Source organism: Centrocercus urophasianus, unplaced genomic scaffold (assembly GCF_019232065.1).
Source record: "Centrocercus urophasianus isolate 14NV4802_14NV808 unplaced genomic scaffold, USGS_Curo_1.0 seq_32, whole genome shotgun sequence".
In the NCBI taxonomy this organism is placed as follows: domain Eukaryota; kingdom Metazoa; phylum Chordata; class Aves; order Galliformes; family Phasianidae; genus Centrocercus; species Centrocercus urophasianus.
Genome location: NW_024884889.1, coordinates 8,701,351 through 8,726,665, shown reverse-complemented (window position 1 = coordinate 8,726,665; position 25,315 = coordinate 8,701,351). Strand labels below are relative to the sequence as shown.

Below are 25,315 nucleotides of genomic sequence, written 5' to 3'. Positions count from 1 at the left end.
ACATAGATGTCAGTGTGGAAAAGGAATGAGAACATGATGAGAATAAAAAACAAGGCTACGCTCAAGGCTGGTGCTGCTGATGGAACAGATGGAAAAGGTGGCAGATGAAAAAGCAAGGATCAAGGCTGACTGTTGCAGTCTAAAGGAAAATATACAACACATTTGAATTAGCTGTACTCCACTAGGGAAATGTGGACGGTAATATCAAAATAACATGAGAGGAAAAAAGATTGTAATGGCAATGTTTTGGACAAACAGATGGAAAGCCAGGCAAGGATAAAGACAGCAAGAAAGAAGAGAGGTGAAATGTAAGCAGAAAATAATCAGAACAAGAATAAGAAATGTATTCCCTGGGACTGAGACGAAGCGATGGACACTTTTTATCCCACTGAAAGGAATGGGAAGGTCTTGGCACTTCTAAAGAGAAGGCTTTCCAGACAAGAGCTATAGGTTTCGTATGCATAGTCTAATCTGAAAGGGTTCCTTTATTTTTTCTCTGGAGTCTCAATAATGCCATTTGCTATAATCTCAGTAGGAAAAACTGAAGTAATCCATAGTGGGTTTTCTACACACCCAGATGGCTCTACACGTATGGGATTTCATCTGCAAAATAAATTTAACATTTCTTGCAAATAGCAAGCATGGAAGTAGCTCACATAAATATAATGAATAATAATAAATCCCAATTCACTATAAATTCCTCATATTTGTTCAGCTAAGCAAGTAACAGTGAAAGCTATGCAGCAAAAGGAGTTGAAGTTTCCTGATTATCACTGATTATTTTACATTATTTATACCACTGGAAAGAGAGGTCTACTTTCACTGTCAGAATTGCATCATAGGAGTTAGCATAAGCTATTTCTTAGTGCCAATCATCACCGAGTTGATGTACTGTTAATGAGAACAGGACATGTTTGTTAATCAGCAGAGGAAGCAGAATGAGCACGGGAGATCAGGATGTACTTTTTATTTTTAAATAAAATAAAAACTCTTGACTCTTGAGATACAGCGTGAGCATATGGGACTAAACAATTTAAGGAAGATTTGGAACTCAAAACTTTTGTTGGTATTTGCAGAGGTTTTTCAGATCTCAAAAATTCCAAAGACAATAATTTTTGTGTAGGGAAGTAATTCTCGGCCAGCCGTACAATCAAAGGGTTCGTATGTTTCTGCAGCATTTTGGCATCCTGCAAAAATGGCATATTCAAATCATTTTTTTTCTAATAAACATTTTTAATGTGAAAATTATCCTAGGCATGTAAAACAAACAAGGTAAGGCCAGATGGGGCCACCAAAACTGTTTAACCTGAGCTGTTGCCAAGCATCTACATTGCACACTGACGTATGTACTCCACAGCCACTGCTGACAGGTAAGTGAGCACTACGTGTTTCTGACTTTGAGGCTAAAATTTCCCCTTCTTGAGTAATTCCCAAGCTTCTGTCTATGCCTTCTGTGCACCTGCTGAAACATGAACGTTTCCTTGATCTGTGGCCCCTGTCTCAGCCGGGTCTGTGCCAGGATGAATCACTGAGGATACGTGTTCCAGATAAACTCCTATTTATTTTGGACTAGTACCTAGCTTAGCCCTTTTAGCTTCCTCACCAGCCTGTGCTCTGTGTTCAGATTATCATCTATTGGAATCTACTAGATCAAATACAGCCATTATCATATCCCCCACTCTTTGCAATAGGTAGTAAATCTCTCCCAAACCTTCTATGAAATCAGGATGAGGTACTTAGCCTTTTTAGGAGGTTGACATCTTATTATTGGATATCTGGCCTCCTGTCATCTGTCTTTGTTTTCATTGTTATTGCACAGCTATGTTCCTTTCCACAAGTGATTGATGCTTATTATTAACAGTTCCCTTGTTGATGCTTTGTTCAGATTCTAAACTAATGCATTTTTATATGAGCTTTTATTGTGGATTTAGAAGAATGCATGTGAAAATATCATCTGATTTTACTTACCTCTTGCTGGATTCTTTTGCTTTTCTGGTGAAAAAAATCATTGAATATGATTTCCAGTAATGTGGTCTGACTTTCATTTTATGTGCAACGTTAATGAGTATGTCTATTCTTAGTACATGATCATAAATTATTATCAACTGTAAATTCCTTTTTTCTCCATTGCCCACTTGTATCTTTTCAATTAGCATAGCACTTTTAAAAAAATGGACTATTGAAGAAAGCTTTATTTTATCATTAGCATTTTTCCTTGTTAATAAATTCTGGTTAAACTGTTTTCTTGCTGATTCACTAGCCCATGCTGTCCTTTTGTAGTTACTCATCTCAGTTGAAAACTTCTGTTTTCTGGTATCCCAGCATATGGCCACGTAACTACCAAGCTGACATTCTTTTTTTCTGCATGTTCTGACATGGCAATATAAACCTGGGGCATTAAACACATATGTGGACACACACATGCAGTTATTTAATGGAAACAGCAAGTCAACTGCCAGACTGGTATCAGCTGTGGCTGATTACTCACCACAGATAAGCTGTACAAAACAAACAAAAAAACACCCAGCTGTAATTGGTAAATAAGTTCCTACTGTGGTCACTTTTACATGACCTAACTGCTACCTGATGTTCTGTAGGTCTCAGATTTGACTCAGGTGAGTTTGCCTGCCATGTAGTGCCTGCTGCAGCGGGATCCAGACTCAGTTTGGCATTGGTATGCAGTCTAGGAGAAATAATTAAATCATATTTTACTACCTAACCAGCTAAAACATATATCACCATGAATTATTCTAACAATTTCTGACAAAGGTCTCGATGCGCATGTGGAATAGTGCTGTTCTCTAAAATACAACACAATGAACAAAAAAACCCCAACCCAGCTGAGAGGTTTAAATCCTTTCCATACCTGTAATGGCAATTAGTTCAAAGAGTGGGAGTTTTGTAGATTTCAGCTGGCACCATTCTAGCTATGTTTTAAGGAATACTTAAGTTCATTATGCAGCTAGAATGTGAATTGGCATAAACGTGGGTTTTTTTTTCCTTTTCTTATAAAATATTAAAATACAATATTCCAGCCATGATCTTTGCTGTATTTTAACCTCATTTGGTATGCATAAGGGGACTCTTCCTTACCCAGACTTGGATGAAAGGAGCTTATGCTTCTGCTCGAACTGTGCTCCTGTTAAAGGAGATTGGCAACGCGACATCAAAGCATGTATTAAATGTGAATACCTGTACATTTAATTGCCTGACTGTCTAAATGCAAGCCGTTCTCTGCCAGCCACCAAGCAGCACCGCTTGTCTTTATTAGGATCATCACACTCTCAGGAGAGAGAGAGATAATGACAGAAGCGCAGACAGAAATTGGTACCAAATTGGTACCAGGTGAAACGACTCGAGTGAAACTAAATTAGCGGTGGGCAGAGGGCCTCAAAGCGCCTGTTTCCCGTGTGTTCAGGCTCTGCACTCGTACAGACATCCGAGTGCCTGGAGCTGTGAGACCTTCCCCGTCTGTGCAGAGGCTCAGGACGATTCAATGGCAGCGACGAGGAGAAGGAAAAAAGAGAAACCGCTGTCCGCGGTGCTGAAGGCCGCGGCCGGCCCTCGCCGTGCCCGCGCTCGGAGGGGCGGGGCTGCGGGGCGCGCGCTCCCGCGAGTCTCCCTGCCCGCGCAGGCGCGCCGCCGGCGGAGGGAGCGCGTGTGAGGGCAGGGCCGGCCCGGGAGCGCTCAGCAGTGGGAGCGCAGCGGCGCCGCCGCCGACGGCACGCGGCCACCCGCCCCCCGCTTATTTCCGGAGCCGGGACGAAGAGTAGAGCGGCGGCGGCGGCTCGGGAACGGCGTCTCCCGCTCGCGGTGCCTGGCCTCCGCCTCGCCTCCTTGCGCAGGGTCGGCTCGCAGCCCCCGGCCGCTCGCCCAGGAGCGCGGAGGATCTGAGGAAGGAAGGAAGGAAAGAAGGAAGGGCCGTTTCTGTGGCTTTGTGGATGCTCTCCTTTTCCTGGAAATGCAAAAGATTATGCATATTTCTGTCTGCCTGGCTCCCGTGTTGTGGGGACTGATCTGGGGGGCCCATTCCAACAGCATACAGATCGGTAGGTGCCCGCGGCCGCCCCCCGCGCCCCCCCGCCCCGTGCCCTGCCGGCCCCTCCGCCTGACGCGTGTGTTTGCCTGCAGGGGGGCTGTTCCCGAGGGGCGCCGACCAGGAGTACAGCGCGTTCCGGGTGGGCATGGTGCAGTTCTCCACCTCCGAGTTCAGGCTCACTCCCCACATCGACAACCTGGAGGTCGCCAATAGCTTCGCCGTCACCAACGCCTGTGAGTACCGGGGCGGGAGGGGCCGCTGGCGCCGAACGGCTGCGGCAGCGCCCGGCCCGGCCCCGGTGAAGGTGGGCGCCGGGTCTCCGTGCGCCCCCCGGCGCCGGCGGAGCCTTAAGATGGAGCCCGCCGCCCCCGCCGGAGCGCCGTCAGCCATCTTACCGCGCCGCGTCGCAGCCCGGCACCGAGGCCCCGCGCGGAGCGGAGCGGTGCGGTGCGGTGCGGGTCTGCCCCGGCCCCGCCTCGGGCGCGGCCGCACGCGTGCAGCGGGGAGCGGAGCACGTGCGTGGCCCCGGGGAGCGAAGGGCGAGGGGAGGAGGGGGGCGGGGGGCGTGCGGCTTGCCGCTCTCGGGGCCGGAGGCGGTCCGCCTTTCCCCGCTTCCAGCAGCGGCGCGCTCGGCGAGGAGCTCGCTCCTTTCCGGGCGCTGCAGGGCGAGTTTCCCTGTCCTCGTACGGGGTGCTGAAGCCGGAGGTCGGTTGTCAGCCTGAGCGTTTTCCTGTTTTATCGCTCCTCCGGCTCAGCTATTACGATGCTGGCTCGGCGCACGCTGGGATAGGCGGTGCGGGAGCTCATCCCGAGGAGCATACGTGGGGATGTAAGGGTACACGGAGCTGACGTCCAAAAGGTGGAAGCGTGCAGCAGCCCCAGCTGGGCTGTGACCTTTGCGAGCTGCTGGAGAAGCTCGGACACCCACTGGGGGAGGGTCTGCATGTGGGGAGACTTTGCAGTGTGTATCCCTAAGACCCTCAGTGACATAAAGTGTGGTGTGGTGTTCTAGGTGGCATTCTGTGTAACTGTGATGGCTCTGGTGTGTTTCTTCAGTGCTGTGAAATTGCTGAAATGCATAAAACGTGAGAAAAGGTTTTCCTGCTAGTACTGAAGACAGATCTGTCCTGCCTCCTCCATGTCATGTGTGCCAGAGATTGAGTCTGTAGGGAAAGTTAAGGAGCCCCCAGTGTGTCCATGCACCTGCTCTGTTCCTGACCTGTGCCGCCTGCTGTGGGTGGCTCTGCTGTGTGCATGTGCTGTAGGGTTACAGGCAGGAGGGAGGCGTGGGCTGTCTGAGCCCCAAGGCTTCCATCATGCGGAGCACAGAGCTCAGACGTGAGCTCCTCAGGCACCTCAGCTGCTGCTGATGGCTGAGCGAGGTTACCTCGGCTGTGGGTTTTGGCTGACAAGTGAACCATATGCTGAAAGTATGGCAGTATTCCCTCGGTTGCCTTCCAACCGAGTGGTTGGAGGGAAAGGAGTGCTGAAGACAACAAGCAAAATTCAGCAGTTGATGAATTTTCAGAGCGCTGCGTGCAGGAACGGTTAAGGAGGCTCCATGTTATTCCTCTCCTTTTTCTCTCTTCCCTTGGAGCTCTTGTTGAAAAACTGGCCAGTTGTTATTTCAAGAGCAGTGCGTGAGGAGCCTGCCCTCAAACCCAGCAGAGCCTACGTAGAAGGGCAGAGAAACGCAGGATAGCGTGAAGTGAGAACACCTCAGTGTGAACCCCTCGCTGTTTCACTCCAGCGAGCGATTTTCCCTAAGCGGCAGCAGGGCTTCCACGTTGGCAGAGGCGGTGCCCTCTTTCTGCCCGAAGGAAGCGCTGAGCTCAGCCGTGCGGCGCTCCCACGAGGCCGGGCCCGCGGCCAGCAGGTGGCAGCCGGCGGCCACCCGGGGCCCCACCGCCCCCCTTCTGGCCGTGCTGCCCTCCGCCTGGGAATAACCGAGGGAAAAAGAAAGGAACCGTGCGGCTATCCACAGGAGGCTTCCGGCCTGTAGTGTTAGCTCATCTACGGAGCAAAGGGTTTGTGTTGCCGGGATTGCTGCTGGATCGGGGTTTTAAACTTGCGTAGAAGAGGGGGCAGTGCTCGTGCACGGCAGAGGGATGTTTGCACCTGTGTAAGAACACCGAGCCACTGAAGGCTGCCCAGAAACATGGCAGAGGAGGGCAGGTGCTCTGCTTCTCGGTGCTGTATGGCCGCGTTGCTGTAGCTCATGCAATAAGGCAGTCATGTTGAGCGGTCGGACTGTCACAGGGCTGTGCTGACAGGTCATCAGGAGTCACTGCTGTCATCTAATAGCAGTTTGACACCTCGCAGGGCAGCAGCACCTGGGGGTTTTATGTTTTTTGAGGGAGGGATGGATCTTTCTGCAGGCTGATGGCACAATGAGAAGAGCCTTTGGCTGCTGTGACCGTAATTACATTCTTCCAGAGCAATGGGTTGCACTTACCCCTCTTTGAGTACTGATGGCGATTCAGAGGGTGGCAAGCTAGGTTTGTTAGCAAGGCAGCTCACTCTGTCAGAACCTCCCTGGGCGGCACCAGCTGGGGCAGAGGTACAGCAAGCACTGCAGGTCATTCATGGGGAATTGGGTGGTGTCCAAAAATCGGACTTCATTGTCCTTCAGCCAAGTGTAATTGAGCCTAAGCTAACTGGAGAAGTGCTGATGATCGGCAGCATCAGATTTTCATTAAAAAAAAATGTTAATTCTATCAAAAGAATAAAACTAGTGAAGATGAAATACTTTCCTCTTAAATCATCCAACCTGAATGGGGGTAGTTGTATTACGTCTGCGTGTATTTTTAGACTGAAAGGATATTGGAGTCACCTAAACAGAAGTCTCCTGTGGACTACTATAAAACCTTCATAACCCTAACAAGGTTTTCATACAGTGGTTCCAGCACAGGGGTAATGTATGAATGATCTGAGATGTTTCATTCTGCTGGCTCAAGAGCCAGTGCTGTTTTTCTGTCTTAAATGAAGGCTTACAGCTCTGCAGGGATCACTGCACCATGACATTGTGACAAGGGGATGCTGATTCATGCATAAACCTTAGACCCTTTCGTTATATCTTCAGCAGCTTTGAGAACGTATGAATATCTAGCATGTTGCAACTTGTGAGTCATTACAAAGGTTTTCCCAGCCATTTTGGAATATAATGCTAGAGATAGCATCCTTAAAGGAGTAGTGTGCAGAGCCCTGCTGGCAAGATAGTTAAAGAATAAGCCAAAAATAAATATTACCACAAATCCTGTGGTGGTAACGATGGAACAAGTACAGATGTATTTATGGATGAAGTTTTATGGATTTTTATGAATATTTATGGATGAAGTATAGATGAATTTAAATTGCTGAGGTCCCAGCCCAGATGTATTTTGCAGTGAGTGATTAAAACTGACTTTGAAGGAAAGGAGGAATTTATTAAATGCTTCTGTTCAGGTTCATTCATGTTCCTGGTCCTTCTCTTTTCATTTTCGCTGTTAAACATTTCTCAGGCTCAGTGAGTGCTCGTGAAACTTCGATGCCCTCTTGTAATTAAAATGGATAAGATCACACAGACTTCTGTAATAAGTGATCTTTAAAGCAGGCTGTAGCTTGAAACAGGAACTATTATGCTTTTGCTGCTTTTTTGGAAGCATTTCTTCCTTAAAAATCAAGCTCTACAGCAAACCTTGAACGTTCTTCCACTCATGAGAGTTTTACCTAAAGAAACTTGGGTCTTTGTTGCATGGCCATGCTGTCCCTGCTGGGTCTCCTTGCTCCTGGCTCATAGAGAATTTTCATGCAGATGTGTGATACAATTGTGAAAGCTTTGGCTTGGCTGCCCAATTTCTTAGAGTTTTATTGCGTGATTATTGCATTGCTGTCACCCGTATATCTAAAATAAAAAATTACCATGCGGTTTTGAGTTCAGTATAAGCATCTATTTCATCTTTATAAACATTGAAGTAAATTTGATTTAATAACAATTTGTGACTAGTATATCAATCAAGCCTTAATATTCCAACCAAATTCTTCTATCAACCAATGTATCCATCAACTTCTTTGATACACGCTTATGTTTACACCTGCTTTTATTTCTTTTTAATATGTAGACATGCTTTTATGCTGATAAAAGCCTTAATTTACACCAGCTTTTATAGGACAATTGAATGTGCACGAAGTGAGGATGTACTTAACTCTTACACGTGCAAGGACTTCATTACTACCCAGTGTGGTTATGCATGCTAACCCTAGGGCCAGTGCATGAAGCAACGCCGTTACTGTTGATTTCTTCAGCTCTTTTTCAGGCTTCTGGTTCTTAAAATATTGTTGACAATTAAGGCAAGTTTGTTAGATGTCATTCTTTTTGAGCAGTTGATAATTACTAGGGATAAGAACTGGGAACACGTTGTCTTGAAAACGCATTTAAACGGACAGATGCTCTTTTAGTTACATAGAAGATGAAGATAATCTGTAAAAATTAATACACCAGGCTCCTTCATTGAAAGAATGCTTAAATTATTATAATTCTATGATTGACCAAAGAAGTGTTTGCTTTAGGGAAAGATAACTTGAAATTAATGAATTTCTAATATATTCTGGGTGTGCTAATATATAGAACCCAGAAGGAGGAATTAACCCATAGTAAGCATAAGTGTATGTCTGTATGTATGTCTCTATGTACATGTATGTGTGTTTGCATGTACATGTGTAATTTTATGCATACACTGTAAAGTAGCTTGTTTTGGACACAAGTTAAAGAAAAAGGAGGACTTTGCTGCCCATCTTCTGAAGAGGATTGTCTCAGAGCTCTTACTATTAAAGAAGATTGATCATTTTAAGTCAATTCTCACCCCTGCAAGTGAATTGAGTGAATGAACTGCTAGTATTTTATACTGGAAGATCACACCCATGTTCTGGAACTAACATCCCTAGGGCTGAAGGCAAAGAATACCAGGTCAGACAGAAAATAATGCTGAAAAGACGCTCTGAATACACACCTGTTTTAGTTGGATGTATCAGACTGCATTTATGTGCACATGAATGGGCTTCTCATGTAACAGTTAACTGGAACATTGATTTCTGGGATGAAGAGGATTTTTCCATAGTCTGGTAGCTATTCATTGCATCTATCAGAACATGCAAACAGTGAGCTCCAGACGCCTGGGACAGACGGGCTTAGGCTCTGGTGGCACATAAGCAAAGTTTATTGTTGTTACAAGCATTTTGTATCTTTTTGCTATGCGAGTATACAATACCTAAATCAGATAACATTCATGCAGCTGACAGCTATACATCATTATTTAAGTAATTCTTTTGTGTATTATGATCAGTACAGAGATCAAAAGGCGTTCTCTGCACAGAACATGTTCTGCTCTTGGTCACGGAACGAAGAAGCTGTAACTTATGCTTGCCAGTCTCACATGACAGTCCTTCCCTTTCAGGAGGGGCCGCATGTTCCCTGTTTGACCCTTTCAGGACAGCCAGGTCTGTTTTGCTTAACAGTCTTCCTCAGTGATGTGCTTTTAGAAGACTACAGATGAGGGGTTAGTTCCTTTTGCACTGTAGATTTCTGCATGTTTTCATAAGAAAATTGTAGGTTTGTACAGTTTCGTACTGAAATCTTGACTTTTTTCTTTAATAAGTTCACTGAAAAACCTATATTGGCTACAAGTACATATTAGATGTCACGTATTAAAACTGGGAAAGGGCCTCGATTTAAATAATGAAGTTGTTTCGATAGTGAGTTCTTTGAGGATAAACAACAAGCAGCGAGGAAAAAGCGTCAGATAAGCACTGAAAGAGATAAGCATTGAGGAGTAAAAGCAGACTTTAAACAACCAAATGTTGAGCAGACCCCTCTTGCACCTCCTTAAATCAGCGACTGTGCTTAAGTGGTGGAGGCTTTTTATTATTGGCTTGTTTTTGTTCTGCTCGGGCAATGTGTTTACTGGTGGTGTGGATGCCTTGAAAAATAATTCTGTAAGAGTTGTTTCATTTTTTTACTTATCCTCATTTTTTATTGTTTTAAGAAAGGTGCTCAAAGCAGGGAGTTTGTGGGGACATGACTTCATTTTTTTCCCCTCTGGGGAGACAAATATGAAGAATGAATATTTCTGTCCTAAATTTGTTTTCATTTATATTTAATACAGTTAGTTACAGTTAACTATTTCATGAGAGACTTAAAATTTTAATAAGATGCTTATTATTCTGCAAGGAGGTGAGGTTCAGCTTCGGCTACTGTTATCCCCTCCCTGTTATCTACCTGTCCCAAAAATTAATAGGATTTTTTGGAGTTGAAACATTACAAAGGTGACAGAACTGGGCACCGGCAGTGTGTTACTTCAGCTCTAATCTGCTCTTTTATTTCATATCAGATAAGGATATTCTGGTCTGTATTCGTTCAGTTAAATGGCTGTGTGTGCTTGGGGTGCTGGGGCTGTATGGGAATTACCAATTGCTGCAGCCAGTCCCTGGATGACTTGCTGGGCTCCATTGCACGTCACAATGCTACTTTCATCACTTAACTGCAGAAGGCACGTGGGCTTGTACTTTTCATTGCTGACAAAGAAATAGAGTACTCTCTTGTTTGCAGCTTGGAATGGGCAGCTTTTTGCAGAATGACTTCTTCGATGATGAAGAAAAGGGTAAGACACAACTCTGTGAAGTGTTCACGTTGGCCCTGACTCCTAAATACATACACAGCCGAGCATCTGAGCTCAATAAGAGACAGTGGCTCGTTTTGTAATAGGTACCACGTTGGTAAGTGAGCACATGCTTGAAGTGCCTAGAGGTGGGATAGCATAACAGGTTTGATTCCAGGCACTTAATGCTGCATTTGATTTGATGCTGCGTTGGTTAAGGCTGTAATTTGTTCACAGTTTAAGTGTGTGCTTTGACAAGTTCAAAACATCATTTGGAGTGGGAAAGATGCCTCTGCTTCCTGCAAGTCGTGTGAGCTTGATTTTGTTTTACACGCTTAGGAAATGGCAAATGACAGAACACCATAAGCACTCAGCATGACAGATAATCTGAACAGCAATATGATAGGGGATGTGGAGCTTTCCTCATCGTTCATGCAGGGAAGGCTGCTTTCAGAGGTCATGCTGGCAACTGTGCCTTGTGCTCAACCCAGTGAATGGTTCCTCTACTAGAAATCGTGGATGTTCAGAGTCTGCTTACACTCAGTGCTCCTGGTGTGGTGCTAGTTAAGAGTTATGTCTGCAAAATGGTTTCCAAGCCATAATACTCATCTTTGTTCTTGTTTTTTTTTGCTCATACGAGTGTAGCAAATTTGAAACCACTTTGCTAGTACTGCACAGTTGTGCCATGTGCATATGTGCTATCAAAGAGTGTGTCCCTGCTGTATCTGAAAAGCAGGGTAAACAATTTACGTAGCTAGTGTGTACCCCTAGCTCCTGCTTACATAAGCTACAGCAGTGTCACTTGTAGCAGGAGCTGCCTTGATCCACAACAGGATCACAGTGGTGGCAAGGAGAGCTACCTTGGATTTAATCCTTCATTTCATATCCTGTCCGTAGCAGGGCCTGAATTTCGCTCTTTGCCTTTCATGCAACTGAATGCCCTGAATGCCAGGCTGTTTTAGTTTGGCATAGTCTCTGGTTTTTTTTTTTCCTCACTTTTCTGCCTTTTTCCTGCTCCTGTTATTTTTCTAGGGCAGAAAAAAAAAACCCAAAAACTTAGTAATTTCCCTTCTGTCCTTATGCAGAAAGGGGGAAAAGTAACTTCTGGATTTTGAAAGCATGAGGACAATTTCTTGCTCTCTGTTGTTATTGTGATCAAGCACAGAGGAAAACAAAACTTAGAAAAATTCTGTTTTTTTTTTTAATATGCTGGTTTAAATAATTGCTCCATCGACAAGTGTTGGTTAGCCAGATGCATACACAGCTTAAAGCATTTCAAGCCATTAAAATGAACACCTGGAAACACTGTTGTATGATTTCATTACACTTAAGAACTAGAACCTGCTTTGGCAGGGGGGTTGGACTCGATGATCTCTGGAGGTCCCTTCCAACCCCTACAATTCTGTGATTCTGTGATTCTGTGATAGATAGTCCTGTGGCGTATCTGGCAGTCTATGGGGATACCTCAGTGCATGGTACGTGTACTTGGCAATCTGAATCATTTCCTTGGTCTCATGAGGAAAGAGTATGTTCATAAACACCCAAACAGCTTTCAGAAACCTTGATGGTTTTGTAGGCTGTTTAGTACTGTTGTAATTAGTTGGTGTTTGTAGTTGAAAGTGTGGCTTATATTAAATCATGAGTCATTCCAAATAAATTCATACTTCCACTATACTGCACTACGTTGAAGTGCCTCCACTGTCATTACACATCTGCTTTTCCTTCCGGTTTTGTCCGAGAAATGCTAACAATGGCTTGCTTCATTGTAGGCTTTTTGTTTTCTTTTCTGTTCAGAGTTGTTTCTGGTTCTTTAATGGGCTCATGCATTAGTTCAACAAGTGTTGCAACTGATTTAGGTTGGATGTCAGGGGGAAGTTCTTTACTATGAGAGTGGTGAGGTGCTGGAACAGCTGCCCAGAGAGGCTGTGGATGCCCCGTCCATCCCTGGAGGTGTTCAAGGTCAGGTTGGATGGGGCCCTGGGCAGCCTGGGCTGCTGTGAAATGTGGAGGCTGGTGGCCCTGCATGTGGCAGCTGGTTGGAGATTCATCATTCTCGAGGTCCCTTCCAATCTATGTTTCTGTGATTCTGCAGTATTTTGTTATTACATGACTTCTTAAGATGTGGACGTTACAGCATTGAGAGGCCATTTCCCAAACTACCTTGCAACTGCCTTAAAAATCCAGATGTATTAGGGGAAAAAAACAGGTCACTTTGTGAATTTCTCTCTGTTCATGTAGGTGAAATACTTCAACATCAACCTAATTCTGAAGGCTTTTTATTTTGTTCTCATAGTGCTTCAGACAGCTCACCATAACTAGTTATTGCTACTGGTCTGTTAAAGAGACTGTGGAAGTGATTCTGGTATCTACTCAGTTCAGACACACTGGTGGCTCTGTAGGAAGAGATTTTTGCCTTTAAAGCTGTGTCTTATTTACTGCATGTCACTTAAAACTTTCTGAGGAAGCAAGCAGTGTTTGCAGGAACATGGTTACACTTGCCATATCGCTATAGGTTGCTTACTAGCTATGTGCCTAGATCTGTGTACTGCAGTTTGTATGTGTTTACTTCTGATTATTTTTTTTCCTTCTTTATTATTAGAAAAAAAAACAAAACCAAAAACATTTATTTACACATTTATGTATACACTCGGACTTTTCCTTCCAGCTAGGTATACCAAGATTCTATGTTCAGGAACCACACGCCATCTCATCAGAATTTTCTTCTATTTTCCAGGTTCCAATTCATGAACTCTTTGCTCAGGGACTGATTTTTATTACAAATATGTCAGTTTGGCCTATATGACAGTAGTGAAAGAGTTGAAACAGTTTTTTTTCTTTCTGATTGCTTTTTGTAATGGAGAACAAGATGTCTCACTTTGTTCCAAAGCAGATCTCTAAGTACGTGTAGCAGACCAGAGGAGAAGCTGTACAACTTTGCAGGCAAGTGCTTCTTCAGTTCTCTTCCATGAAGTAGGCATATACTGTCCCCAAAGTGGCTTGGTTTCAGTGATGGGTGACACTGTCACATGTATGAGTGGGGAACTTTCAGGCATCCTGCAATGAAACAAGGCTGGAGGCACCTGTGTTACAGGCAGTGGGGAGAATGAGATGCCTAGCAATGAAATTAGCAACAGTTAGTGCCTACAGGAAGAGAGCCTAAATCAGCTTGAAGTACAGAAAGCTGCTGTTTAGGAAGCTTCAAACTGAAGCTCTTGACTAAAACGGTTCTTCTCCAATTCTGGATGACTGAACACATCTCTGACAGATAGCATGTATGGCCGCTGTACTTTCTCAGCTGTAGTGTGTTTAAACTCTCAGTCCCTGTGATGCTCTGGGTGCTGTGCAGGTGTCCCACCTTTCTGCTGGAACAGCCCGATGGTACAGGAAGGATGCGGGAGACTGGAAACTCAAAGGCTGGTGGGAATTTGTGTTGAGGGATGTGGTTTAGTGAGAGCTGTTGGTGATGGGTGGATGGTTGGACTGGATGGTCTTGTAGGTCTTTTCCTACCTTGGTGTTTCTGTGATTCTGTGAAAGAGAAGCTAGTTTTGCCTTCTCTGTATGGAATACAGTGTAGGCCAGGGTAGGAGGGATATTTTGAAAGTGTGTGAAGAGAAGTAAGCAGTTTTATGTTCATGTTTCTTGCTCCTGGAGGTATCAACGTCTGTGTTTCTCATTAGACAAGTTCTTAATTTTATCTTGTTCTGGTGGATCTGTGCTTTTCATCTTGATACAGGAACTGTAAAAAAAAAAAAAAAAAAAGTCTTTTCACCACTTTCAGGAAGAACTGCAGTATATTTTTTTGAATGAGTTCATTACTATCCTGGAATTATAATTGGCATTCTATGCTGTATACTGTAGGCAGGAAAAGTTAACACTTTGTTTTGAGCTGCGTTGACCACAAGCAATGTGGTATTTATTTTCCCAATGCTCTGGTGGCATCACTGTTTCTAGATTAAATGCAGGGTAGAGACTTTAAACTGGAGGGTTTTATGCATATTCTGTGTAAACAGTGCTATGTGAATAAAAATTTGGCTTCTGTGGCAGTTGCATTCATGGACACTTAAGTTAATAGGCATTGGATTTAAAGATTACAGTATTGCTGACAAAGTGTTTTCCATGAAGGATCATTGTAGTGGAAATGCTACGTCACAGCCTGAAGCAGTGACTGAGCTGACTGGTGGGAAGGCAGAGCCAACCCATGGGAGCTCAGGTGCAAGCAGTTTGCACCTTTCTGATAGGAGGGGTGGAGCCAGGATCCACCCCTTCCCAGACCTTATTTAGGGTTGGCAGTGGAAGCGAGGGTGTCTCTTGTTGGAGATCCCTGTCTATCTGTGGTCTTCTAAAGGGTAGAACATTGCCTTGCTTTGTTTCTGCGCTCAGGGCTGTGTTTGGGCTTGCTCATGTTTGCTGCAGTCGAGGACTTTGCCATCCCACTATTATTGCTGTACTTTCCATCACGTTACAGCATGGTGAGCATCTACTCTATGTGCATCTTGTGATCCATCGGGCGAAATTTGTTTCATCCAGAATATTTGCTGAAAGAGTTGGCAGGAAAACAAACAGTTGAGCTGTTTTTAGAAATGATGTTTTCCTTTTGGTAGCCAGATAAAATAATATTGCCTTGTTAATCTCTTTGTAATCTTTATGTAGGAAGCGGTTAGTCCCCATCGTGCTCTGTTTCTATGAAAGGGAAATTATGTGATGGCAATAAAGTACTCGGATTGCTTTTTTTCCTTTTTTTTTTTTTTTCCTGGATCACCATGGCAAAGAATGGCTGGATTAAGTGAGATGTTTTTGAATTACTGAGGCTGATGATGGGTAGAGGCTGTACCCCTAATCCTGTGATGAGGCAGATGAGTATCAGTGTATGCTACCATACTTCTCTTTGGGGCAAGTGGGTTTCCTTCCCATGCATAAAGGGGGTTCTGAAGGGATGGTCAGTTCTTTGTCACCTCCAAGCATGCAGGCAGGAGCTCTGGCCCAGGGCTGAGGTGCTGTGCAGGGCTTCTGAGTGCTCGCAATAGCAGCAAAACCTTCTAGGAATTCTGGGACCTGTCAAGATAGAAATCGTTTGAACTGTTGTTGTTCTTCACAGAGTGGAATACTATTCTGGAATTTATTGGAAAATGTGACTTAAGAGAAATCCTAGTGAATGGAGTATATTAGATTGAAAGCCTGTGTATGCACTTGGTCTTTTAAAGTTATTCCTCCTCAGGTTATCTTCATATCTTTAACCGGACATGTTTAAGTCTCTTTCACCATTTCTGTCTTCTGTGGGTTACTCTTTGTGTTTGTCTTGCACGATATCAGTGTATGTATCCTCTCTTACTACAGCATCTTCAGGAGTTAAACTTGATGATCCTTGTAGATGCCTTCCAACTTGGGATGTTCTGTGTTTCTTTTTCTCAGTATACCTTATTTCTGAATTTCTCTTCCTTTCTCGTCCTGTGTACTGACCTTTCTCTTCAGTGTCCAAATTGCCTCGAGGCCAGACAGATAACTGCTGCCAATAGCTGCAGCTGTGATAGAGGCTGGCTAAGAAGTCCTGCTTTCATGGGATTATTTAAGGACTGCTTTGCTCATCCAGTTAACTCTGTTCTTATTGTGTATTCATTCTTATGTTGCATTTCTCAACACTTTTGAGAAATAGTTAATTTTAGTTACATTTAGTTGTGTATTCATTATAAACTGTAGTTCTCTTTAAAAAGAGAATATCAATTAAATCGTCTAAAAGTCAGCTTTTGACATTGGAAAACAGCTCTTCAGTCCCTGTGTAGCCTTGCTCCTCGCTGTGGTTGCAAGTGGCTGGTTCTTAAAGTAGCAATGTGTATTTATGGGTTTTTTTTTTTTCCTTCAAACTGTCAAGTATTGTGTGAGGCGACAGAAGAGATATGTTATCTCTTAATCTTTCCTGTTTGGAGTCCTGTAAACTGGAAGTTATTTGGAAAAGTGTAAGATTAAGTTAAACAGCTCTAAAATATTTGTGGAATTACTTTTCCATGGCGTGTAAGTAATGTGTATTAAAAAGGATGGTGATGTGTAGATGATCAAATAATTCATGTGATTGGATGTAGAATACATTGGGTGAGGTCTCGAGGTCTTTCCCCCTTGTTCTTGTGGGGGACTTCAACTTCCCAGACATCATCTGGATTTATAATACAGCAGTTCTGGAGTCCTAGAGGTTCCTATACTGTGTGTGGGAGGTAACTTCCTGACACAGCTGGTGAAGGGAGCCAATAAGGGGAAGCAAAATCCTGGACCTGCTGTTTGTTAACATAGAAGGTCTTGTGGGGGATGTAAAGGTTGGAGGCCATCTGGGGCACAGTGATCATGAGATCCTAGATTTCTTGATCCTTGTTGAACCACAGAGGGGAGTCGGCAGAACTGCCAGCTTGGACTTGTGGAGTTTAGCCCCTTTAGGACCATAGTTGAGAGGGTCTCTTGGGAGGTAGTTTTGGCAGGCGTGGGAGCCCAGGAAGGCTGGGAATACTTTAAGGAAGTTATTCTAAAGGTGCAGGATCTGACCATCCCCAAGTCATGAAGACGAGCTGATGGGCAAGGAGGCCGGACTGGCTGAACAGAGACCTCTGACTGGAACTCAAGAGCAAAAGGAAAGTTTATGGTCTTTGGAAGAGTGGGCAAGCTACTTACAATGATTACAAGTACGTAGCGAAGCTGTTCAGGGAGAAAATTAGAAAAGCCAAAGCCCAGCTAGAAGTGAACTTGGCCACTAAGGTAAAGAACAACAAAAAAATATTTCTATAAATACATCAAAAGCAGGAAGAGGGCTAAGGAGAATCTTCATTCCTTGTTGGATGCCGAGGGCAACTTGGTGACCAAGGATCAGGATAAGGCTGAGGTACTTAATGCCTTCTTTGCCTCAGTCTTTAATAGTGAGACTTGTTACTCTCTGGGCACACAGTCCTCTGCACTGGTAGATAGGAATGGGGAGCAGAATTGGCCCTGCATAATTCATGATGAGGTGGTTTTGGACCTGCTCCCAAAGCTCGACGCTCACGTGTCCAAGGGGCCAGATGGATTGCACCCTAGAGTGCTGAGGGAGTTGGCAGATGTGGTTGCCAATCACCCTCCACCATTCTTCAACAGTCCTGGCTACCCAGGGATGTCCTGGTGGACTGGAGACTGGCAAATGTGATGCCCATCTTCAAAAAGGGCTGGAAAGATGATCCTGGTAGCTACAGACCTATCGGTCTCACCTTGGTGCCAGGGAAGGTTATGGAATGGATAATCTCAGGAGCCATCACGGTCCAATTAAAGGTCAACCCGGGGATCAGGCCCAGTCAGCATGAGTTTATGAATGAAAGATCCTGTCTGACAAACCTGACTTCATTCTATGACAAGGTGAACTACTTAGTGGATGAAGGTAAGGCTGCTGATGTGGTCTACGTGGATTTCAGTAAGGCCTTTGACATGGTCTCACACAACATCCTCTGGATGGAGGGTGGAGAAGCTGGCTGCCCACGGTTTGGATGGCCATATGCTCTGCTGGGTGAAATACTGGCTGGATGGCTGGGCCCAAAGAGTTGTGGACAATGGAGTTAAATCCAGTTGGCAACCAGTCACGAGTGATGTCCCCCAGGGCTAGGGGGCTGCTTCTATTTAACATCTTTATTAGCAGTCTTTGTACTACTACAGCAGCAGCTTTGCTAATTTCTGAATAAAATCTGTTAAAATGAGAAGTTGCTGAGCCATCAAGAAAAACTTGATACACTTTTCTGACAAAGGACCCTGCCATACTGTGATGTGTCCTTCAGGGAAACTGGGTGCAGTTTTTCCCATGCTCTTCTGCAGTTCTTATTAGTGTTACCTTCTGGCAGTGCGTTACGGTGGCATTAAAAACCCCCAGAGCCTGTTTTGGATGCTCATGCTGCCTAGTTTAATCCATGTACGTCTTACAGGCTTGATTCTACTTCTGGGAGAAAAAAAAATGCATGGCTATTTTAAGAACACTCCTCTATTTGCTTTGCTGTGCTCTACCATGTGAGGCAGTGACAGGAGAGTAATGTTTGATGTGAGAAATTGTTTTATGAGGTCTGACTTAGTCTCGAATGTGAACAGTAGCGTTAGCATTTTTCTGGAGCTGCATGTTAACTGTCACAGTGGTGTAATCCTGGGCTGGGGCTTGGCATTTCCCTTCAGGAGAAAGCATAAATTGGAGTGGTTTGAGCTCCGTTGAGGGCTTTTTAGTATCAGCCAGTCCTTTGTTTGCAATAACGTTAGCTAGGCACGAAGGCCTTGTATTTCTCTAAGGGCAGACTCTTGTTTTGCTCTGTGGGCTGGTGTTTCATCAGGCTTTAAATGTACTGATTTTTACGGTGGACTTGTCTTCAGACTTAAGTGATTCTGTGTGGTGATTTATTAACGTTTTATTTCTTTTTTTTTTTTTTTTTTCTCATAGTATGGAGGGATTTCTTTGGCTCTTGCTTCTTTTCAAATTGTTTACCTTTAAGACATAGTTTACCTTCCGCCCACATTTGAAAAAGCATGTGCTCTTGGATACCATGACATTAAACCTTTGGAATGCAGAGAAAAGCTTCTGCCAGTCAATTTGCAGCATAGAAGGAGCAATCAGTTTGCAGCCAGTTAATTTGCAGCACAGTATGAATACAAAGCTCATCCTGATTTGGAATGCATGTGGTTATCGATCAGATATAAATCATATGTGTAAATCAGACCAGATTACAGATCAGATTACAACCTATGTGTACCGTTACAACTTAAAGTGTACATAAATGACTCACAATATGATTGTGTATCAGTGTTTTTTCTCTGAAATCCCCACAGTCATTTCATTTCCTCTAGTGTGTCATACGCTAGTGACAAAAGGAGAACTGAAGATGGTGAGAGTCAGTTTAGAGCATTTGGGATGCTCCATTTAGACTGGTCTGAATTGGTCACTAGTTTTGATGGATTTGGACTACACGGGCTTCTTATCAATTACTTTGACTGCTTTAATATACAGGATAGCTAATTTGAGGCTACTTTAGTCTTCCAAAAGCCTGTAAGTACTCCTGTATTCATAAGAAGGTATTAAGAGTGATTGCTGTACATTTAGCAACTGTGCAAACACTTTTCATGGTAGAACTCTTCAGCAACTGTAAATAAGGACTCATTTGTACTGCAGATCATCATCTGCATTGCATTCATGTCTGGATGTCCCAGGAGGTATTGCAGATTACTATTCTAGACCTTACACAGCTGTATAGTAAGTGTTGATCCTTGGCCCAAAAAACTCACAACTGAGGTATATAATGGAGGGAGCTGAAGAACTTTCTTTCATCTTTTCACATACACTGAGAATGGCGAGTGGAAAGGGATGGAATTTTTTACTCAAGGTCATAATGAATGGTTACAGTAGAGCTGCAAATGAGTATAGCTTTCCTAAGGGCTGCTGAGAAAAACATGAATTCTGTTTGATAGAAAACTTTGTTTTTTTCTGACATTGGTTTCCTTCCTTGTAAGTGAGGGAAAACAATCCTTGATAAATTTCTTCGGGATAAGGAAAAAAGGCAGAGGATGTTGAAGGTGGGGGAGAAGGACATTAGAGAAAATAAGTGGGAGGAGGGACAGAGAAACACGTTAGAGTGTTTTATATAAAAAGGAACATCAAAGTCACTTTCTCCTCAGCATGATTCAGGTGCTCGACCCTATGCATTGTTTTAAATAGGGCTAATTAAGAGAGTACTTGCCCTTTTTCTCCTTTTTCTGTTTGTGACCCAAAATTCTATTTTGGATCTTAAAAATTCCCTTTTGGGATGAGAGGGAAGAAGGAAACAAGATGTTTCACTTGATAGAAAATGAGTGTCTTATCAAATTTTTCTTACTTACCCATTCTAATATCCTGCTCCAGAATCTGAGGTCAATTTTTTCAATCTTAACTACTCCATTACATTGTTTTCAGTCAAGGGACATTATATTCCAGATCGTACATGAAATGACCATTTCCAGTGACAGTATTAATCCTTCATGCAGAATAACATTAGTATTCCTCAAGCTGTCTTTTGGAGAAGAGCTACAGCAGGACCCACAAATCATTTTTGGTGTTCCCATAGATTTCTTTGGTGGACCTCTGATTGGTTTAATGGTATCATTTGACTGACCCAGTAGAAAGCTGCTGTAAATGTTAGCATACTAACCCGAACCAGTGTGTTGAAAGAGAAAGTTACAGCTGGTTCCTGTATCAGCAGATTGCTTCTCGATTGCAGAAGAAAAAGTAAATTCTCAAATTGTTTTCTTCCATGGCTGGATTACATTCCCTCAGAAAGAGAGTGAGGAAGTCACTTCACTAAATGGCTTGCTAACCTGCCTGTTATTTGTTGCCTCATGGTGAAGTTACATGCATCTAGTCAAGGGGGAAGCAGTTCTTCTGTGAGTAGCGTGTAGGCTTTTTTTTGAGCAGAGATGATCTCAAATCATCACCCAACCGCCCATGAAATGGGAGTAGCTTCAGTTCTCACTTAGCATTTGCAGGTAATGCCTTGAACAGCAAATCAGTCAGTGAGCTGCGTAATAACTAGGAGCTTAAAAATATAGCAACTGTTGGATGGTAAGAAGCCGCAAAGCGAAAATGCCTCTTGATGAATAAGGAACTGCTGAAAATTCAGTGCTTTGCAATGATATGCTTATTGAAAATGATGAATGCCACAGAACTGGGCTAATGCTCCATATCCTTTTTTTATTTCTCTCTTTTTTTTTTTTTTTTTTTCCTAAAATAAATTGTGGATGGGAACTACTGTTCCCTCTTCTCTGTGAATGATTGAACGTTCAGTCATTTCCTTCTTGTTTCCACGGGTCAGGAATCAACTAATTTCTAAGACATAGGGCAGAAGAAATTATGTAATGAGCTTCCAATTGAGTTACATGAATAAAATTAAGAATTACTTCATAAAGAACAGAAATACTAAAAGTTAAATACATTAAACAGCGTGTAAATACAACTGAATGTGAGACCAGAAATTTGCTGTTTCTGTTGTGAGATTGTCTAAATGTGTAAATATATAAATATTTTTTCCAGCACCTATCATTATTTTTTATGTAGTCTATTCAGTTTAAGGCCAGTTGCTAGAATTTCTACTGTAGTCTCTCTTATTGCCAAAAAAAAAAAAAATAGTAATAATAATATTTGCTTTCAGTGTGCATTCAATCACATAGAGGCTGAATGATAAGACACTTGTTAATAAAAACAAAATTCTGTAACCTTTGCTATGATGATCGGCTTGAAAACTTGACAGTGTAGTGATTATGAGGCTTTTGTTATAGGAAAAAAATGAGGCTCAAATTCTGGCTATTCTGCTAAATAAAATCCAGTTTTTAGGCTTCCTCAACTCAGAGTTAAACCTTGACCAGTAATAATTCTTAAGGAAATGAGTTTCTATTTCCTCCTTTCTAAAAAAAAAAGCTAATTCAAAGCTTTCACAAGGACCTCTGGAGGCAGAGCAGGCAGTAAAACAGAACAGAGAGATGAAGAAGGACAAGTCTTATGCTCCCAGTACTATGGTTTGCAATTGGTTTTGAATTAAACATGTTCAATGTCTCAGATCTGTGTTCCTGCATGTTATGTCAGTAACAGGCACTTTTAATGATAATTTCTCTGCTAAAGTGAACAAAAATTAAAATATAGGATGTAGACTTTTAAACCTAAAGAAAAAGTCAAAGGGGGAGAAACTGCATTGTTTTAAAAGTATTAATTATTTTAGAATGTATGTGGGTTTTCTAAATAAAATATCAAATGACAGCAAAGAAAAAGTCGCCGTTATTTGCAACATTATGTATATTTAATGTAAGATGGTTGCCCTGCAGTGTAACTTACAAGAAAGAGCACAGTACAGTCATAAAGCGACTGGATAGAAAAAAGGTCATTTTTAATAACTGTGAATTTTGGAATTGACCAAAGGTCAGAATGCACCTTGTGATGGCGATGTGAAAAAGGAGCAGAAGATGCACCTGTTGAATTCCTTTAATGTGCCATCTAATTCAACGGTCACTGAATTATTCTAGGTTTGACCAGGTTAGTTGCAGTTGTCTTCCAGAATATTTGAATGGATTTTCACTGAGGTTTCTCTTCTTTTCCTCCGTAGTTCAGTCTCTACTCAATCCTTTCCTGACATTTGAAATGTCTGGTTTGCCTGGAAGTGTGTTGTTTATATTTATCACATTGTTGTTCTCTTCAGAGGTTGTTTGCCTCGAGCTTTGTTTATTCTGTTCTTCTGCTAGCTTATTTTCAATTGTCAGCTGCTATTTTTTTATAACAGCAAACAGACACGTCCATAGCTTTCTTCTTTTTTTTTTTGGTCTTTCTAGAAAACTTATTTGACCCAATATCTCTGACAGGATTTTCTCTCAAATATATTTCACATTAAGGTTATATATTTGTAGCTCCAAGATCATGTGCTAACATCTTGGCATTGGGAAAAAAAACAACTGTGTGCACTGCAAAGGATACGATCTGTGGAACTGCTGCAGTGCAGCTGTGTACATAGTAATGGCATTTTGGCCAGTTGATGTTTCTGGCTTTTTGTTCTGAGCATAATGTAACTTCATGGGTGTTAGCTTTCTCAGTCTATGGGCTGCTGGAGTTTTCTACATGTAAATGTGCAATCCAGAGTCCTTGTGAGGTAGCTTTTGATACAGATTCCTTACTGTTGTCGTATTTTCTTTTGATCGAAGGGTATACAGTCTTTAAACTTTGGAAAAACTTGCTTGAAAACCTTATTCAAGACTATTCATTGTTCCACTCTTCCCTAGTTTCCAGTTTTCATAGGCTTATTGCAAATTTCAACTAATATAAATAAATGCTACGCTCCCTGACAAGATTTTTACGTTACTCAACAGGTTAGCTGCTTTTCTTCTTCCACGTAAATTGAGGCTGACCTACTGCCCTCTCTTTGTCTTTATCTTGCTCCACAGCGATCTGCAGCTTGCTGTGATTTTGTAAAAGGTGTCATGCACTGCATCCTGTGACTTGGGACATGAAGGGCTTCCTTTCCTCGACTGCCAGTCAGTGAACAGTCACTCAGTGATTTCATCTTCTATAGGTCCTTTAGGTATCTTCATTTTTTTTCTTATCTGGAGCATAGGCAATGTACCAAAAAGCACCAAACTTGCTGCAAGCCATGTCATCTCAAAGGATCATTAAAAAAGATGGATTTTTCTCCTCTGGCTGAACTGCCAGTGTTTGGATTGAGCATTTAGTACCTTGTATGAACCTGCTTCAGGGATATAATCACAGGTAGGTGGGTTTTTCTGAAATACTTGCTCTTTTGGATCTTAATTCTACTCACAGCACACCTTCAGTTTTTATTTTTCATGGAAGTCACTCAGCTAAAACACTCAACAATGCCTCCATTTTTTTTTAAATTGAAGTGATACGAAATGTTCTGTGCTTCTAAAATAGTTCTCCAGTAAAGATTATATGGTTAATCATAACGGTGGCTCATTACTGTCATTACATTTGTTGATGGAATTGTGGGGTTTTTTCAGTGATAAACAAGTATTTCAGGCCTTTGAACACAAAGGGAAATCTTTCCTTAATCTCTGTACAAGTCTCCTATAAGAATGATTTAGGTGATCTTAATGATTTTGAAGGTGTTAGTTTCACTGTTGTTTTTATTGCTTGCTTTACTTACAAATTTAGAAAAGCGTTTTTCCCTTCCCATGCTGTCATCTCATCATGCTCTGATGTGGGTGCCCTTACTTAATCTACTGGTGTGACTCAGCTGGATGACGCAGACCAGTCTTTTCCTGCATTGAAAAGCAAAGACAGTACTTCCTAGTGCATCATATCATTACCAAACAGAATGTGTTCTGCAGAGTTTCAGATTTCAGTTAAAAATGCCAGTAGCCAAAGAGCCAAAGGTCTGTGAGATGGGGCTGGGCAAATGTTGGTGCTCAAACCGAATGCTGTTGAGGTCATACCACGTTAAAGGAAAGCAGTGTGTGCAGGACTTTCAGTTGAACACCTCTGAGAACAGTAGCTGATCAACAATGAAACAGCACTCTTTCTAGCTGAAGTCCAAAAAATGGACACCTTCTGTGGTTGAGCATCAGAGAACAATAGGAAACATGCGATGGAATTATTTAACCATACAAATCACATTTTTTCCAATGATTGTGTAGTTCTTTCTTGGCTTTACCCTTGGGTTTCAGAGGAATTATTTGTTTTCATCCTTCTTGCAAAAGCTGATGCAGATGCTGTAAATGCAACTTAACATCAGTTAATAATAATTTATTGCTTAAAAGACTGCTTTTGCACTGGTGGGAAACTGAGACTATTTACACAGGTGTACCAAGAAGAAATTGGGATTGCTTACCTGAAGTCAGAAAGTTAACGTGTTATCCAAAAAACCCCCAGCAAGGAATTTAGTCTTGAAAACTGACCCCTGGTCATGTCTGTATGCTGGTGCCAGAAATGCCATTCATGTGCTTTTGTCACTTAATGTTGCAGCTGTCACTGTTTGAGCTTAGCTGCCATAATGGGCACTGGACTCATTAATGATCAGGGAAAGCATGCAGCAGGTGGTGCCTGTGGGTGAAATATGCATGGTCCTGCCCTGGAAGGAAAGTGGTTTAGAATAGATTTTCAGAGCTTTCTCATTTTTACCGTCTGTGACTTTGTATAAAACT

At 42.7% G+C, this 25,315-nt stretch overlaps 1 protein-coding gene across 9 annotated transcripts in view; it reads left to right on the top strand.

Annotated features, from left to right (window-relative positions):
* The first annotated feature begins 3,875 nt into the window (after window positions 1–3,875).
* GRIA2 (glutamate ionotropic receptor AMPA type subunit 2) overlaps window positions 3,876–25,315 on the top strand; it is an 85,269-nt gene continuing 63,829 nt past the window's right edge. For 7 of the 9 annotated variants that reach the window (XM_042829746.1, XM_042829744.1, XM_042829752.1 and 4 more), the window contains exons 1-2: window positions 3,899–4,049; window positions 4,132–4,272. In XM_042829746.1, the coding sequence (XP_042685680.1) occupies window positions 3,962–4,049; window positions 4,132–4,272 (229 nt within the window). In that variant the 5' untranslated portion in view covers window positions 3,899–3,961. Of the gene's footprint in view, window positions 4,050–4,131; window positions 4,273–25,315 lie in introns of all 9 variants that reach the window. The other 2 variants (XM_042829749.1, XM_042829750.1) reach the window with 1 other exon arrangement.